This window comes from Corythoichthys intestinalis, chromosome 7 (assembly GCF_030265065.1).
Source record: "Corythoichthys intestinalis isolate RoL2023-P3 chromosome 7, ASM3026506v1, whole genome shotgun sequence".
In the NCBI taxonomy this organism is placed as follows: Eukaryota; Metazoa; Chordata; class Actinopteri; order Syngnathiformes; family Syngnathidae; genus Corythoichthys; species Corythoichthys intestinalis.
In genome coordinates, this window is record NC_080401.1 from 40,001,471 (window position 1) to 40,020,791 (window position 19,321).

The 19,321-nt window shown below is 41.8% G+C and overlaps 1 protein-coding gene across 3 annotated transcripts in view; it reads left to right on the forward strand.

Annotated features, from left to right (window-relative positions):
• Positions 1-11,870, forward strand: part of cbarpb (CACN subunit beta associated regulatory protein b) — a 38,925-nt gene extending 27,055 nt beyond the window's left edge. For all 3 annotated transcript variants that reach the window (XM_057841454.1, XM_057841453.1, XM_057841452.1), the window contains exons 4-10: positions 733-794; positions 1,209-1,371; positions 3,753-3,924; positions 4,206-4,349; positions 4,467-4,704; positions 5,330-5,510; positions 5,832-11,870. In XM_057841454.1, coding sequence (XP_057697437.1) covers positions 733-794; positions 1,209-1,371; positions 3,753-3,924; positions 4,206-4,349; positions 4,467-4,704; positions 5,330-5,510; positions 5,832-7,302 — 2,431 coding nt within the window. In that variant the 3' untranslated portion in view covers positions 7,303-11,870. The remainder of the gene's footprint in view (positions 1-732; positions 795-1,208; positions 1,372-3,752; positions 3,925-4,205; positions 4,350-4,466; positions 4,705-5,329; positions 5,511-5,831) is intronic.
• The last annotated feature ends 7,451 nt before the right edge of the window (positions 11,871-19,321 follow it).

Below are 19,321 nucleotides of genomic sequence, written 5' to 3' on the forward strand. Positions count from 1 at the left end.
AGAAAGATGCGAACGTTTTCCTGTGCCACTGCTTGAAGAAAGTGCCATATAAAAACTGGCAATTCGTCTGAGAGTTGAGTCTATTTTCTACCTCAAAAGGTCCAACTAGTTTAGCACATCTTTACTAATACCTGCACATACCAGTACCCCACCTCCACCTTGCTGGCATCTGCCTCAAAGTGGAGCTTTGTGTTCGCTACTCATCCAACCACGGGTTTTCTTCCATCTTGTAACCTATCGTACACTTGCTGTGTCATGATAATATTGGTACTGTAATTAATTGTTTTTTGTTTATGATCCAGTCAATGCTAAGATGGTGTTTTCCAAATCTAACTTTCTTCAGTTTTCTGATTCGCCAAAATGTCTGTACAATTGTGGGTTATAGTACCACAGGGAGAAATAAATGAGGGCAAACTACAATTGAATGAGTCATGGATAGACTTGTGGAGAAAAGTGCAAGCTAATAAAGCACCATCTGACTGACAGGATTTAGCCCCTCGTCTTGGAGCCATTTTTTTTTTTTTTTTTTTTTTTTTAAACAATCATCAGAAGCATCGACTCCTGTGTTTGTCATTCTTGCTTGATGCTAAAACCAGAAAGAGCAATGCATTTAAATGTTGATTTTTATGCCGTAAACAATCATCTGAAGCATCGACTCCTGTGTTTGTCATTCTTGCTTGATGTTAAAACCAGAAAGAGCAATGCATTTAAATGTTGATTTTTATGCCGCAGTGGTAGCGATGATGCTGAGAAAACCAACGCTACATACACAGAGGAGTCTCAGCCCACCCATGGTAAGCGTAGGCGGTGTGCATGTGTGTGAGTATGTGTGTAGGAGAGTATAGTGTGATTGATAGAGGGAGGAGTGAGGGAAGAAAAATGCACGGCACACTGATACTTTTATCAAGTCAGCACAATGTCTAATCTATTACATTAAAAAACTGCAATTTTTCAAGTGCGTTGCTTAAAGCGCTAGCACGATGCCCAGAACACATTCTGATACTCTGCGGACCATGGAATGCATTCTGTCTCTGCAGAAAATGATTTAATAAAAGGCAGCATGAAACTGCTTTTCTCAGGCATTTTTTATGAAGGAGTTTCACAAGTCAGCAGCTGATATATCAGATGGTTCCCTTCGGTGAAATGATCAAACAGCCGCAATTTCTTGGACATAATTGCAACTTTTCTTCATATTTGTCTCTGGGTAGAAATCACCATCAGGGTGGATGAGTCGGACTGCCTTTCAATGGCCAGCTCCCACGACCAGGAGACAGAGCGGTTCCTCTCCACGGGAACCATGGGTCGCCGCGTTTCCTTCAATGAGGCAGCACTGTTCGATCACGGCAAAAAGGCCCAGGAGAAGGGTCGCAGGTTAGAGGGAAATACAGTACACACAGGATTTTTGTTTACATGAAAGTGGTCCATGAAGGACAACATACAGTGGGGCAAGTAAGTATTTAGTCAACCACCAATTGTGCAAGTTCTCCTACTTGAAAAGATTAGAGAGGCCTGTGATTGTCAACATGGGTAAACCTCAACCATGAGAGACAATGTGGAAAAAAAAAACTGAAAATCACGTTGTTTGATTTTTAAAAGAATTTATTTCCAAATTAGAGTGGAAAATAAGTATTTGGTCACCTACAAACAAGCAAGACTTCTAGCTGTAAAAGAGGTCTAACTTCTTCTAACGAGGTCTAACGAGGCTCCACTCGTCACCTGTGTTAATGGCACCTGTTTTGACTCATTATCGGTATAAAAGACACCTGTCCACTACCTCAGTCAGTCACACTCCACACTCCACTGTGGCCAAGACCAAAGAGCTGTCGAAGGACACCAGAGACAAAATTATAGACCTGCACCAGTCTGTGAAGACTGAATCTGCAATAGGTAAAACGCTTGGTGTAAAGAAATCAATTGTGGGAGCAATTATTAGAAAATGGAAAACATACAAGACCACTGATAATCTCCCTCGATCTGGGGCTCCATGCAAGATCTCACCCCGTGGCGTCAAAATGATAACAAGAAAGGTGAGCAAAAATCCCACAACCACACGGAGGAACCTAGTGAATGACCTAAAGAGAGCTGGGACCACAGTAACAAAGGCTACTATCACTAACACAATGCAATGCCAGGGACTCAAATCCTGTACTGCCCATCTGCGGTTCGCTAGAGAGCATTTGGATGATCCAGAAGAGGACTGGGAGAATGTGTTATGGTCAGATGAAACTAAAAATAGAACTTTTTGGTAGAAACACAGGTTCTTGTGTTTGGAGGAGAAAGAATACTGAATTGCATCTGAAGAACACCATACCCACTGTGAAGCATGGGGGTGGAAACATCATGCTTTGGGGCTGTTTTTCTGCAAAGGGGCCAGGATGACTGATCTGTGTAAAGGAAAGAATGAATGGGGCCATGTATCGAGAGATTTTGAGTGAAAATCTCCTTCCATCAGCAAGGGCATTGAAGATGAGACGTGGCTGGCTCTTTCAGCATGACATTGATCCCAAACGCACAGCCAGGGCAACAAAGGACTGGCTTCGTAAGAAGCATTTCAAGTCCTGGAATGGCCTAGCCAGCCTCCAGATCTTAACCCCATAGAAAATCTGCGGAGGGAGTTGAAAGTCCGTGTTGCCCAACGACAGCCCCAAAAAAATCACTGATGGAGAGGAGATCTGCACGGAGGAATGGGCCAAAATGCCAGCAACAGTGTGTGAAAAGCTTGTGAAGATTTACAGAAAACGTTTGGCCTCCGTTATTGCCAACAAAGGGTACATAACAAAGTATTGAGCAGAAACTTTTGGTATTGACCAAATACTTATTTTCCACCATGATTTGCAAATAAATTCTTTAAAAATCAAACAATGTGATTTTCTGTTTTTTTTTTTTTTCCACGCTGTCTCTCATGGTTGAGGTTTGCCCATGTTGACAATTACAGCCCTCTCTAATATTTTCAAGTGGGAGAACTTGCACAATTAGTGGTTGACTAAATACTTATTTGCCCCACTGTATCACCCTCATCCATTTTATAGCATTTGACTGACTAGAGCTTAGTCAGTTCACTAGACTCTGTTCTTGAGTAATCAGCAGTAGAACATAGGTAGGTGTAGTCGTTTCTCCCAAAAATAGCATTGTGTAATGACAAACTGGGTGGATCTCAAATCTAAAATGGTGCATCTCTGGCATCTTTTGAAGTTTGTCCATCATTAGATTGACCCTTCACCACCCAGCACTATTGAAAACATAAATAACGAGTGTACTCTTTAACGGAGGTGAATGTTCAGATTCTAATTGACGAATGCACTCAACATCTGTGAATGAGTTACAGGAGCCTTTTTTCCCACATTATGAGACAGGTGTCAAATGTTTTTAAAAAAAAAACATCTGTGACATGATTTTTGTAAAAATTTAGCAAGCTTTATACAGTCATCCTATTTCTTGTCTTACTGAAATTGACTGATTGAGAGGGTGTCTCGTGTAAGTGAGCTAGCATTTATTTTGTTCCACATTCTGCTGGGCCAATGACAAATACAGATGGTGGTACCATGACAAATGGAGCCAAGCTAAGATCTGTTGCATCTAAATGTCAAAAATGTGACATGAATATTCCTACCACTAGAGTTTAGTCAACTGTAGGGTACTAATAAGTGGTATAATTTAGTTTATTTGTATTACCGATTACACTTGAAGTGAAAGCACAAAGCATGTCACAGAAACACCCTCTATATCTATATAATTTCCACTTTTATTTTCAGATACACTTTAACTGAGGGTGACTTTCACCACCTAAAGAACGCACGGTTAACGCACCTCCACATTCCGCCCCCGGCGCTCAAGATAGTCACCATCCATGAGTGCGACTCAGCAGAGAACACCATCTCCATGACAACGCGCCCTGTCGCCAAGTCGGCACTCTCCATCTTCCAGGTGACACTTCCGAGCAGTTGCATAGACCTGATGCATCATTGCTCTTGACCTGCTCCAATGGTGAACATCAATCAGTTCAGTCAGGAAAAGAACACAAACCACAAGCAAATTTTTTGTTGTTGCATGTATTGATTTCCTATTTAGCTCCCCACATTCAATAACTTGAGCCAGCAGACTGCGATATAAATATAGAACCGGTGCTTTGTTGTGGTCTGATTATTCACTTTATGACAAAGTAGGTTCAATCAAAAAGATTGATGGTGTGTTTGCACCCCCTTCAGCCAATGCTGTGTCCCCTGCCGCAAACTGCCCTGACGAGCTTGAGCCCCAATTCCAGCTGTGCTCTCCCTGGAGACACCCTCAACTCAACTGTGGTGGAGGCCAGCTTTAGTGCAAATACTACTGCTAAGACAAATGGAGGCTCTGTGAGTTACATCCAATTATTCTAAACGCATATGCGGTTACTGGAGGCGTATCTGTAAGAGCTACTGTAAAAACAGCAGGTTATTAGACACCACTATTTCTGCTTTGCTTCTTTTCAGATGGAGATGATCGCAGCAGGGCCCCGGGGCCGAGGCTTCAGTGTCAGCATGGTAGCAGACCCCGTTGCCACTAGCTCAGTCCCTAGTGCAAGTAGTGGTGCAGGAGGCCAAGGTCCAGTGCAGCAGTTCTTCACCAAACTGCGACGCCACGCAAGCCTGGAGGGGGCCAGTCCCTATTTCAAGATTAAGAAATGGAAGCTGGACAGCAGCCAGAGAGCTTCAAGTTTGGACATGAGAGGTAACAGAGATTCCATTAAGTGAAGTACATTCCTGGAAAAATCATTTTAATATCTATTGGGAAACAGGAAAAGTGGCACAATCCTCAAAGTTGTATGTAATCATTAGTGAATACTCCTACAGAAAGAAATGTGCATTTGAAGTACAAACATTAGGCTTTAGGATAAATAATCATTAATAATCTATTCCTACAATGTGACTTCAATACAGCACTGCTACTTGTCCTCTGATTTTTGGGTCAAAACTGAAAGATGTTCGGCTTAGCAGCTTCAGCAAAAGGCAAAAAAGAACCAGGATAAACTGTGATATGCCTACTGGCTGCTCTTATTGTTTGGAAATGCACAAACACACAGAGGACAGATGGCTTACTGACTCAAACTTTGGTTGTTCCAAGAAGTTCTAAACCCTTAAGTGAATTAACTACCTATGGCAGGATCAGTTTTTCGTCATACCAAGACTCCAAAGATGATCTGAAAATCTCCTTCAAACTCCTTAACAGCTGGTGGTAGATTTAATCAGAATTAAGAGTTACCTCCCAGCCTTCTGTCACCAAACTTTCATAAATTCTTCCTTCAACTCTGTTTTGGTGTTTACCGTACTCTCTTCTGTTGTTTACCATGATTAAGGTTCACCAAAGAGACGGCAGTTTCAACGTCAGAGGGCCGCCAGTGAGAGTATGGATCAGGAGGACAATGACACACATCACATTGACCTCATTCAGTACATTGCCCGCACTCAAGACATTGCCTATTGTCCTGGACAGCCTGTGCGTTCACCTTCATCTGCACCACCCCCTTCCCTCGGCAGGTATCTTTAATTCCCTTGCCATTCATCCTGTCCACTGCTTCGCTTTGCAATCATTTAGTCAAAAACATTTAGCAATGATATGTAACAGGCTTCGAGTCCCAGTTCTTCAGGGTTCCATACCTTTGGACAAGTCGCTAAATACTGTTTTACTAAGCTAAGATAAGCGTAAGGACATGCCTTGGCAGCCATCACAAGTCATGACAATCATTCTGTGCCCTGTGGAACAAAAACATGACAATGATGAATGTGATATTCATAGTAATGTTCTGACACTCTCATTTTGCCTGTTTCCTTTTCCACTTCACCTGTGCGCAACAACAGGGTAGAAGTAGAGGTGATGGTGGAGCCCTCCTGCAGCCATACTGAACCAGGGGTGATTGGCCTGTCCCCTGATCCCCAAGAAGAAGGGTTTTCCCTGGCGACAAGGGAAAGCTCTGAACCTCTTGCCCTTCAGGATGCCCAGACACTTTACAGAGACATTTGGTCATTACGTGCATCACTGGAACAATATGCTGCCTCTGACCAAAGCAGCAATAATGATAGGAACTCTGTCTGTAGCGACGCTGACAGCGTGTGTACAGAAAAAGAAAGAGAAGAGTTCCCAAGCTGCTCATCCCAGGATTTAGGAGATGACACGGAAGGTACAGAGGATGATAAGGAGTTTTTAATGTACATAGATGAGACGTTGAGGGCAAAGGGTGTACGAAATAGGAGACAACAAAGTACTGAATCTGAGCGAGGCGGGAGTGACAGTGAACCATCTACTCGTAAATTATTACAAATGGATAGCGGCTATGCATCAATAGAAGCCCCGTCTCGAGGTCCTGAAGACTTACGGATGTTTGGAAGCAGCAGCCCGAAGGAAAGAACAGCCCATGAGAAGAGGCACCACTTCACCAAGGCAGGGCGATCTGGCACAATAGGTGAGAGCTTTGAGTCTCACCTCTATGAGGAAGAGCCAGATGATGAGCAATTGCTTGGTGCCAGTGGAGGAGTTTCCATTGAAACTGGTGTCAGTCCACAGAGCTGGTTTCCATACGGTCAAATGATCACCCCTCGGGAGGTTTCACAACATCCCACTCAACCTCTAACCCTTCATCGGAGAGACTACAGCATTGATGAGAAAACTGATGCACTCTTCCACGAGTTTCTCCGCCATGACCCTCAGTTTGACCAGCAGGAGTCACCCCTAAGAAAGCACCGGTCGCGTATACATCTTCGAAAGCAGTGGCAACGGCATAAGCAGTGGAGCGACCCTGGTGTCAGACACTTCCATTCCTCTTTTGAGAGACAACGAACGCCACTGCGGAGGGGTGACAGCGTTAACTGCCCTATGGATACGAGCTACCATAGCATTCTCCCCCGCATTGTCAGCGCACCAGACGAGGAGACCAGCGACGGCAGCACGCCTGAAACTCCAAAGACAGAGACTACAACAAGTAAGATTGCAGGGAAGGAGCAAGAGCAAAGTTCCACCGAAGACCAGACACCATCACCACATCTTCGACCACCCATCTCTGAGAAAGACGAAGGGCACATTGAACATCAGGAGCCCCAAGAGGACAGCAAACGACCCGGACACCTTCTTGAACCCTTGGACGAACGGTCGCCGCTGCAGCCACCCGCTTCCTCAGGCTACGGCCCACAAACCATCACAGCAGAACTCACGGACAAACTGACCTCTAACATAGACGAAAGGCTATACACGAGCCTTCGAAGGACCAAGGACACAGCAACTGAGTGTTTGACGGTGATGGCTACCCATGCTTCTCCAGATCACAGTCCAGTGTAGCTACACTCCACTTCATGGACAACCACATAGCTGCTGATACACATCAATTCTGTTTTTCCTCAGTTTAGATTATTCACAATGAATTTAAAGTTAGATAAACTAATAAACCAGGTGGTACAATTCAGTTTGAGTAGCTATGGTACTATTTGACATATTAAACCCTTATTTGGCTTGACATCTTTTGAATGTGACAGTGGTACTCATAAGTACACAGTTGGGTCCTGCATGCATATCCAAACCAAACAAAAAAGTTATCACCATGGTAGTTTTTAATAGCATATTTTTCTTTGTCTTGTCTTTTAACCACTCACTTGACAGAGTTAGCTTGCTCCACCCAACTGCAATCAAATGTTGCTGTGTTTCCTGAAACAACTGTTTTCCATAGCCCCTTTACAACTTTAAAGGGTTAAAAAAAAACACACACAACATAAAGGTATCTGTGTTCCAAAATTAACCAATTTTTACCAATTTTGTTTAATTCAAGGTTTTATTTTTGTAATTTTCCAGGACATCAGTGAAATCATTTGTAAAGCTGAAGGAAATGATGCAGTGGAGTATACATTCTTGGTTTTCTTTTCCTGTTAAGGTGCAGACTGGTTTAGCTGGTCCTCATAGGCTAGGTTCATACGGCAGGTCTTAATGCAAGAATCAGATTTTTTCGTGTTTTTCCGACTCGAGTGAGGCATTAACTTGATGGTCTGAATGGGAAAAGTCGCTTTAAAGTGGACCATTTCAAATCCAAATCTAGGTCACTTTCATATGTGGTTAAAATCCGATCTGGGCCACATTTTTCCAGAATGTGTCTGCGGTCTGAACTGTCAAGTCCCCCAAATCGGATTCCATGCAGCAATTACACCAGCAAAGAGCGAGAGCTCCGGCGCTACAGTAGCGATGGAGCTATACATTAGCGTTAGCGCTGAAGGGAATAGGTACCGTTCTCACACACACCATATAATTGTTTGCATTAGTCTAACACATTCATCTAACTATAGTTTAGGCAGACTTCACTCCGTGCCCATGAACACAATAAAGGGAATCACCTTATCGGCGCTCATGAGGGGGAAAAGGAAAAATGGTACCGTTTCTCGTAGGCACCGTCTAACTGTTTGCATTACTCGAACACACGTAATATAATTAATCAGGGAATAGTATCATTTCTCATATTTACTGTAGGACTGCACTACTCTAACACACCTAATGTAAAATAAATAACACACCATAGTTTAAAGAAACAGAATAGATACACAACGCCATCTTATCACAGAAGCCCAACGTGTGCGAGCAAGATTGACGCACCAACTCTGGCAATCAGTTCTCCCGACAACAAACAAGGACAAAGACCAGCGCGCTTTGTCCTAAAACAAGTAGCACCAGCCCGGATAACAAAGTTGATAGCGGACGCTTGGGACGTCAAGACCAGCGTCGGTCACTGTGGCAACTACGTCCCATCCACGCACGAACCTAAACCGGCCACAGAGGGAAGGTCCCAAAAGCAACGCCCGGACACACCTTCGGCCCGGCCTCCTGCACCACGGACTTAAAAAACACTGGACACTGAGATAACACAGATTTTGCTGCTCGGAAACATTTTCTATGTAGCCTTGTTTTGTATCCAGCTAGCTTGCTTGAACGCGGTTTTTAGGGAAGAGGCGGGGTTGACAACATTCATGAAAAAATAAAATGGGGGGGTAAGCTTGAGAATGCTCAGTTTTCTCTCGCCAAATGAGAAATATTTCAATATTGTTTACATGGCCGAGAGGCAGGGCAAACTGTCCGTCATGCACGCACAGTATCAATCCATATAAACTTTGAATATAAGACTAAACGAGGATTATTTATGTCTGTTATTTGTGTAATCTTTTTGGAAATCAAAATATGATCACCCTTAAATGTCGTTGAGCCAGCATGTGTAGCGCATGCTGATCAGTTTGCTCAGCACATCTCGGACTGCGAATTAGTGCGCATGCGTGATACTTGAACGGCCTCAATGGACAAAGGCAGTCTGAACGGGCACACCAAAAAAACAGATATGACGAAAAAAGCGGAATTTCGCATTAAGACCTGAGGTATGAACCTAGCCTTTGTGGCAAGTGAAGCAGTACTGGTGTAGGTGTAAATTATAACACATTTCTGTATCGAAGATTAAGTTATTTTGTCACCATTTATATTTTTTGTTGATCTCACAGTGGAAGTTGTTTTCAGCCTGCTGTTTAAAAAATGTGTTGAATTTCTGAAACCCAAATATAGAATGTTTTTGCTCAAACCCGACAGGGTTTCAGCTTTAGATAGTTGTTTAGATCTGTGGTTTCTTCAGATGTGATTCTCACATTCTTTACCTGGTTTTTGGATTTTACTGTATGTAAACAGACACAAGTCACAATTGCATTAGACAACAGTGATAGTTACCATGTGTCATTAGCTCACCAGCTGTCAATATTTATTCTATTAGAACTCACAGGAAAATACTGAATGATTTACAAAACACAACGTTGTTTTAGATAGAACAACAGTATAGTTATTTATACATTTTCTTCCAGAATCGGCATAAATGTTATCAGTCATGAGTTTCTAAATATATTTTTGTATGTGTTTCAGTGTGAAAATGCGAAATATGGCTATTAGTTTCTAATCTATAAACGACTATGGAGTTTTAGGTCCATCCCAGACCTGGTTTTGTTGATGTTTGCCATTTTGTGATAGCAGTGAGATAAGAGACTCGCTCTCACGGATGTTTGCGGTTTTTGCTGGATTCTTATGAAAGGCATGAATTCTTGTGCATGAGGCTCAACAGAAAAGGCTTTATCCGCTTTGCATCCAACATTCTTGTTTTTCCCATTCATGTATCCTCATCTGCTCCTGAGAAAGATGACAGCAAAGTAGATGGCTGCCACTTTACAATCCACACACTATCCAATCATGTTTGCATTCCTACATCTCTTTGCTTGATTATAAGCTTGTTTTGATGATTGGAAAAAAAATCCCCAGGGCTTCCTGCTTCATGTGCAGCAAGGGGAGACTGCACGGTGTGGTGTTGAATATAAATCATAACAGCAGAGGGGAAACCCTTGTTTTGTGTCTCCTCTATTCCTTTTCGATCCTGTTGCATCGCAGTGAATCTACAGTTCAGGTTTGAAGGGTGAAGTCAATTTTCAGCACCTTGGTACTAAAAATTAAATCACCATTTTGGTTTTAATGGTGATGATAAATTTGTTCATTCAGATGAATCAGTTTGAGGTCTATAGACCCCAATCACCAACGTCACACAATCACGTGATCACTGTATTGTGCCGCCATATTATCCGTCATTGTGTGTCGTATTGTCAATGATCGTAGTTTGTAAAGGTGGATTCACTTGCAAATTATGGAAGCTTTCAGACGCTGCAAACTCATTGGATGAGTTCCATAAAAGCCGTTATCTGGAAAAGCTTCAGTCGATCCAGTCGCCAGATCCATATTTGATGCCCAAACCGATGTTTCCTCCCGCCCGGTCCCGTCCCGTGCGTCAGAGCTCGTCCTGAGACCATAAAATTTCCAATCATACTCCAGTTTATGTCACGATGAGGAGTCGGGTACCCAAAATCAGCACCGGCCCGAATATAAACCGACATTTGGTCAGCTGAGCGTTACCGTTGTCACGATTGTAAAATGAAATTTCATCGACAACGGGCCGGTGTGTGCCGAAAAATAGCTGCCCCACGTGAAATGCTCCCCCTGCCGGGAGTGCTTATTTATAACGCTTTATTGATGTGAAAACATCAAATGTTTTCATGGACGCATTACAGTAATGGATTTACGACTGTAAGATCAGTTTTAAATAATTAAATTACACCAAATATTAGTAATGTATTTTAGTAACAAATCGTGGACTGGGCCACATAACCATCTTTGAACAGAAATGTATTAGTCTACAGATTTTCATGACCAGATCACAATGACAATCACACAGGTATGACATTTATTAGTACAAAAAGAGTAAAATAATACATATTCACGGTACAAGAAAGTCGTTTCCATGTGGGCGCTCCCGTCAGGGGGGACATTTCACGCAGGGCGGCTATTTTTCGTCACAACACCTGTTGTTGCGCTCACCTTCTTACTGCGCGAATGTGGTGACGAGCTTCGTAGTCTCCGTCTGATGATGTCTGCGATCGTGTTGGCATCATATTGATGTTTTCGCCGCTGTCTAATGGCTGTCGACACAAACACATCATGGACCGAGATAAACAAACCGTGCTGCTTTCGAGATTTGCTCTTTTAACAATGGGCACACAGCAACTACTAAAATGACCGTTTATCTTCTTTGTTACTGCAACCAACCGCCACACATCCCTTCACCATTTTGATTAATCAATGTTAACGATTGTCAGGAAGGTTTTTGGGTTCGTTTACTAGGCGGTGATTCCTTAGACAAGCAGAAAAACAGGCAGTAATGGGAGGAATGTACGTAGCGGTAATATGTAAACTCGATTAGCTGACGGTCAATATGGCGGCACTAGTCAAGGGGGCGGAGTTGTGACGTCACGTGATTGGGGTCTATTGACCCTACAGAGTCAGGTGAAGAAAATAAGTAATTGAACACCCTGCTATTTTGCAAGTTCTCCGACTTAGAAATCATGGAGGAGTCTGAAAATTTCATCGTCGGTGCATGTCCACTGCGAGAGAGATCATCTGAGAAAAATCCAGAAATCACAATGTATGATTTTTTAAACGATTTATTTGTGTGATACAGCTCCAAATAAGTATTTGAACACCTGAGAAAAAACAAATGTTAATATTTGGTACAATAGCCTTAGTTAATTACAGAGGTCAAACATTTCCTGAAGTTTTTCACCAGGTTTGCACACACTGCCGGAGGGATCTTGAGCCACTCCTCCACACAGATCTTCTCTAGATCAGTCAGGTTTCTGGCCTGTCGCTGAGAAACACAGAGTTCTAGCTCCCTTCAAAGGTTTTCTATTGGGTTTAGGTCTAGAGACAGGCTAGGTCATGCTAGAACCTTGATATGCTTCTTACGGATAAATTCCTTGGTTTTCCTGGCTGTGTGCTTCGGGTCATTGTCATGTTGGAAGACCCAGCCACGAGTCACCAGTGTTGTTAATCTTACTTTAAAAAAGTAATTAATTACAGTTACAAATTATTTCTTCCAAAAAGTAATTGCGTTAGTAACTCAGTTACTGGTGATAATTTGGCCCTAGCGCAATTCTTTACCCTAAACCTAACTAGACACAGAGGTATTGCGGATATTGCAATAACTAGATAGTAACCTTTGCTATGTGTTGAAGTCATTTAATGTTGTGAATCAACCGTTAAAGTTGTTAAAATTGCTCCTGTTATTGTATTAGTTCCCTTCTGTCTACTTTTGACATGTGTAAGTTTTAAAACTGTTTCATCATTTAAAGATAGATTTAAGTCAAGATTTTGCCGATTTAGGAGCATTTTAGATAAAAAGTTACTTTGGTTCGCTAGGAAGGTTCTCTACAACAGAGCCTTCCTGAGAAGTCTCCTGCTTTAAGATGGGGGCTGTTTACTAACGCATCTAGTTCTTTATTATACATGTTGCTAATGCAGCTGTGTCTGTCATTTGCATCTAGTTCTGTATATATGTGATATCTACCGAAGCATCATGTGGGCGTAGTTTGTAGGCTATCGGCTAGAGTCAGGTTTTATTGGAGCCACCTAACAAAGTAGCATCGCGTTTGCAACGGCGTGACCCTCCCTTTCCTCCTCCCCACTCCGGCACTACTCTCTCGTCTCCGTAAGTCCGTCTTTCTGAGACTTTTCTCGCGTCAGTCAACCAACATAGTAACGCACGCCTTTCCCGCCTCAGAAACGGTAACGGCGTTGCCAAGATGAGAAAATTAATTAATTAGATTACTCACTACCGAAGAAAATACCGCCATGATATTCTAACGCCGTTATTAACAACTTAGGCCACGACCCATCTTCAATGCTCTGACTGAGGGAAGGAGGCTGTTCCCCAAAGTCTCAGTGCACTTGTCCTGTCCCATGCACAAAAAACACCCCCAAAGCATGATGCTACCACCCCTATGCTTCACAGTAGGGATGGTGTTCTTGGGATAGTACTCATCATTTTCTTCCTCCAAGCACGGTTTGTTGAATTACCACCAAAAAGTTCTATTTTGCTCTCATCTGACCACAAAACCTGCTCCCATCACTCCTCTGCTGGTTTAAGCAGGGGAAACTTCTGTGCCATGCATAATTTCAAACCATGACCTTTGAATGTATTAACAATAGTAACCTTGGAAACGGTGGTCCCAGCTCTTTTCAGGTGATTGACCAACTCCCATCATGTAGTTCTGGGCTAATTCTTCACCTTTTTTAGGATCATTGAGAGCCCACGAGGTGATATCTTACATGGGGCTCCACTCCGATTGAGATTGACCGTCATGTTTAGCTTCTTCCATTTTCTAATAATTGCTCCAACAGTGGACCTTTTTTTCACCAAACTGCTTGGTAATTGGTCCGCAGCTCATTCCAGCCTTGTGGAGGTGAACAGTTTTGTGTCTGGTGTCTTTGGACAGCTCTTTGGTCTTGGCCATGTTACAAGTTTGAGTCTTACTGATTGTATGGGGTGGACAGGTGTCTTTATGCAGCTATCGACCTCAAATAAGTGCATCTGATTCAGCATAATACATGGGGTGGAGGTCGACTTTTAATAGGCGGACTCACAGGTCTTGCAGGGTCAGAATTATAGCGGTTAGGTGTTCAAATACTTATTTGCAGCTGTATCAAACAAATAAATTGTTAAAAAAATCATGCATTGAGATTTCTGGATTTTTCTTTTTAGATTATCTCTGTCACAGTGGACATGCACCTACAGTGGCACAAATATGTATTTAGTCAACCACTAGTTGTGCAAGTTCTCCCAATTGAAAATATTGGAGAGGCTTGTAATTGTCAACATGGGTAAACCTCAACCATGGGAGACAGAATAAGGAAAAAAAAAACAACAGAAAATCACATTGTTTGATTTTTAAAGAATTATTTGCAAATCATGGTGGAAAATAAGTATTTGGTCAATACCAAAAGTTCATCTCAATACTTTGTTATGTACCCTTTGTTGGCAATAACGGAGGCCAAACATTTTCTGTAACTCTTCACAAGCTTTTCACACACTGTTCCTGGCATTTTGGCCCATTCCTCCATTCAGATCTCCTCTAGAGCAGTGATGTTTTGGGGCTGTGGTTGGGCAACACGGACTTTCAACTCCCTCCACGGATTTTCTATGGGGTTGAGATCTGGAGACTGGCTAGGCCACTCCAGGACCTTGAAATGCTTCTTACGAAGCCACTCCTTTGTTGCCCTGGCTGTGTGTTTGGGATCATTGACATGCTGAAAGACCCAGCCACGTCTCATCTTCAATGCCCTTGCTGATGGAAGGAGATTTTACCTCAAAATCTCTCAATACATGGTCCCATTCATTCTTTCCTTTACACAGATCAGTCGTCCTGGTCCCTTTGCAGAAAAACAGCCCCAAAGCATGATGTTTCCACCCCCATGCTTCATGTGGGTATGGTGTTCTTCGGATGCAATTCAGTATTCTTTCTCCTCCAAACACGAGAACCTGTGTTTCTACCAAAAAGTTCTATTTTGGTTTCATCTGACCATAACACATTCTCCCAGTCCTCTTCTGGATCATCCAAATGCTCTCTAGCGAACCACAGACGGGCCTGGACATGTACTTTCTTTAGCAGGGGGACACGTCTGGCAGTGCAGGATTTGAGTCCCTGGCGGCACATTGTGTTACTGATTTTGTTACTGTGGTCCCAGCTCTATGTAGGTCATTCACTAGGTCCCCCCCGTGTGGTTCTGGGATTTTTGCTCACCGTTCTTGTTATCATTTTGACGCCACGGGGTGAGATCTTGCATGGAGCCCCAGATCAAGGGAGATTATCAGTGGTCTTGTATGTCTTCCATTTTCTAATAATTGCTCCCACAGTTGGTTTATTTACACCAAGCGTTTTACCTATTGCAGATTTTCCCAGATCTTCCCAGCCTGGTGCAGGTCTATAATTTTGTCTCTGGTGTCCTTCAACAGCTGTTTGGTCTTGGCCATAGTGGAGTTTGGAGTGCGACTTACTGAGATTGTGGACAGGTGTCTTTTATACTGATAATGAGTTAAAACAGGTGCCATTAATACAGGTAACGAGTGGAGCCTTGTTAGACCTCGTTTGAAGAAGTTAGACCTCTTTGACAGCCAGAAATCTTGCTTGTTTGTAGGTGACCAAATACTTATTTTCCAATGTAATTTGGAAATAAATTATTTAAAAATCAAACAATATGATTTTCTGTCGGGTTTTTTCCACATTCTGTCTCTAATGGTTGAGGTTTACCCATGTTGACAATTACAGGCCTCTGTATTTTTTTCAAGTAGGAGAACTTGCACAATAGGTGGTTGACTAAATACTTATTTGCCCCACTGTACGCTGAAAATTCTAGACTCCTCCATGATTTCTAAGTGGGAGATTTTGCAAAATAGGTGTTCAAATACTTATTTTCTTCACTGTATACTCTATGGTGGTAACTGGAAGTCTTTGTTGTGAGTTGTTGTTTTAACTGAAAATATTAAGGGCGTGTGTCTTTGTGAGGGTCTCTTCTCCGGGATCTGTGCATTTATTGAGTTTTCATTACTGTTTTAAACATTTTAGATAAGACTTGGATAAGATTAACAGCTACTGCACACACTGTACATCTATTATCGCCTTGGCATGCACATTACATTATTTTCAGTCATTCCTATGTTACATCTTTACATGAAACCTTTCAGAAAGCTAAACAAAAAATAAAATTGTGAATGTGTTCTTAGAATGATTATTAGAATGAAACTCTTACATAAAACGTTACACAATCTTGCTGAGAGACACACAAACAAGCCAAACCAATCACTTGACCTCCTCCGGAGAGGAAATAAATGAGCCTCGTCTCTGTGTTTGATTGGACTCTATGGTGAGGTTGATGCTCCTTTTCCAGGCTGCCCAGATTAGATCTCCCTCCTCTTGAGGCTGAGTGGACTCAGGCTCATTAGGAGAACAATGGCACTGATGGAAGGAAGTGATTTGAAATAAGTAGAGAGTGCAGCGGGCATTTTCGACGTCAGACAACATATGCTCTATGACTCCTTTCTTATGAGTAATCGGAAGTTGGAAATAGAATATTGCTTTCAAGTGATGATGTGTAATAACTCTTCATCACATTCAGAGGACAAAAGGCACTGGACATTAAACCAAGACAACTGCGACCACAATGCTAACAATAGAGATAATGTGTTTAAAGAGGCCCAAAAATGTAGCTGTAAATTTATTGAAAGATCAGTACGAAATAAAACAGACATTTTGCAAAAATAAGTACAAATTCACAGAAAATATTAAAAACCACCGCAAAATTATATAACAGTTGAACACACTTTGTTCTGTGATGCTGGTTGAATTCCAAGATCCTCTAAAAAAAAAATTCTCTCGCAAGAGAAAAATGCAAGTTTTGCATTACTTTAGGGTCGGAATCAAACAAAAACGATCAGGAGATTGGAGAACACATTTGTATGTTCACTTAGCTGTCAAATCCAATGAGAGTTAACATTTTAATACAAATCATATCTCCTAATGAAGCACATACTGTAAATCATAAGGTTTATTCCAGGTCTTGTAAGTATGCAAAACGTTGGGCTACCTTCTGTCATGGCACTAATGTTAGTCACCAAATCTTAATCGACTGCTTCATTTCTCACAAAACTCTAGAACTTTTAGAACAATTTTTGTTGTTGTTGATGAAAATCTACTCAGCCTGGGGAGACCAAATCTCACACACACCCACACACAATGTTTTTCCCTCCCAATCTTTGAATTAGCGAATTGAGCAAAACACGCTACGTACTTCTTTTTATCTAGAGTCAAACCATGGGAACGGATCACAGCTAATTTATTAGATTCCTTCTCCCATTTGATGTAAATCAGAGCCATTTCTTGCCAATTGAATTGAAAAGCGGAAAGCCCAGGAGTTACAGCGCCTTACTTTTTTCCACACATAGTCATAGTAGCTCAAGCAGCGTGAGACACACAACCAGGTGTCATTTTCATCCATCGTATCAAAATTGTCACAGAAAATTGAAATACAAGATGGAAGATAGTGATATCAATTTATTTGGATGCTTGTTATGACACATTCATAAGATGGTCAAAACCATAACATGAAAGCGGTCATGAACATGAATGAATGATTAAGCAAGATGTCCTTAAGTAACCAAACCACAACCTCAACCCTAAACTAAAAACATTTGAAACAATGTCAACATCAAAATGACATAATATACTGAATGACTCTAAGGCAGGGGTGCCCAATCCCGGTCCAGGTGTGTTAGAGGAGGGAGACATGGAAAACAAGCTGGATAGGGGCTCTCGAGGACCGGGATTGGGCTCCCCTGCTCTAAGGCTAGGTTCATACTGCAGGTCTTAAAGCACGAATCCGATTTTCCGTGTTTTTCTGAATTGAGTGGGGCATTAACAGGACGGTCTGAATGGGAAAATGGACGATTTCAAATTCGACCCAGATCACTTTCATATATGGTTAAAATTAGGATTGTTCCGATCATGTTTTTTTGCTCCCGATCCGATCCCGATCGTTTTAGTTTGAGTATCTTCCGATCCTGATATTTCCCGATCCGATTGCTTTTTTTTTTTTTTTTTGCTCCCTATTCAATTCCAATCATTCCCGATAATTTTTCCTGATCATATAGATTTTGGCAATGCATTAAGAAAAAAATGAATAAAACTCGGACGAATATATACGTTCAACATACAGTACATAAGTACTGTATTTGTTTATTATGACAATAAATCCTCAAGATGGCATTTACATTATTAACATTCTTTCTGTGAGAGGGATCCACAGATAGAAAGACTTGTGACTTTGTATATTGTGACTAAATATTGCCATCTAGTGTATTTGTTGAGCTTTCAGTAAATGATACTGTGGCCATCCCAAATGCATGATGGGAAGTGGAACCATGACTGTGCGTAGCGCTACCAATTGATATATCTTCTCTGCGTTGGGAAATAACATAAGGTGTTAAGACAAAGATCAATTGCCACCTTGCTTCCCCATATTGCTTCCCACAATATTGGGATTGCAAGGCTTTAGCCAATTAAAAGTAGGCTCCAAAGGCTGCCAAAATTCACTCTACTCATTTAGCGCTGCCTTTTATCTCTCTATATAGGTAAAACGGCATCATTACAGATTGAGCGCGACAATGAGCGAGAGGGCCGTGCACATTGGGATACATTTGATAACCCTACCTTAAACCTAAACTAAAGACTCTGGATGAGTGTAACATATTATGTCTGTAACGTTAAATACAATTAGAAAACGATTTAATTAAAAAAAATATATATATATATATATATATATATATATATACATAGTGTATATATTTAAAAAAAGGCATGGCCGATATTTTTTTGCCGATTCCGATACTTTGAAAATGACGTGATTGGACCCGATCGGGACATCTTTAGTTAAAATTCGATCTGGGCCACAGTTTTCCAGAATGTGGCTGCTGTCTGAACTGTCAAGTCAGCAAAGAGCGAGAGAGACAGGGCGCTACAGTAGCAATGTAGCTGTGCGTAAGCATTGGCGCCTAGCTTGAACACAGGTTTTAGGGAAGAAGCGGGCTTGACAACAGTCATAAAAACGTCATTCTGTGCTCCAAATAATATTTAAAGATTGCTTACTCGGCCAAGAGTCGGGGAAAACTGTCCGTACGTTTGTGCGTCATGCACGCACAGTGCGTGCATGCTATCAATCCATATAAACTCTGAATATAAGAATAAACGAGGATTATTTATGGCTGTTATGTGTGTCCACTTTTTGGAAATCAAAATATGCTCAGCCTAGATTCTAGAATGATGTTAAGCCGGTATTTGTTTTGTTGCTCCTGCGCATGCAGGTCAGTTTGCTCAGTACATCTCGGACTGCGAATTAGTGCGCATGTGTGATACTTGAATGA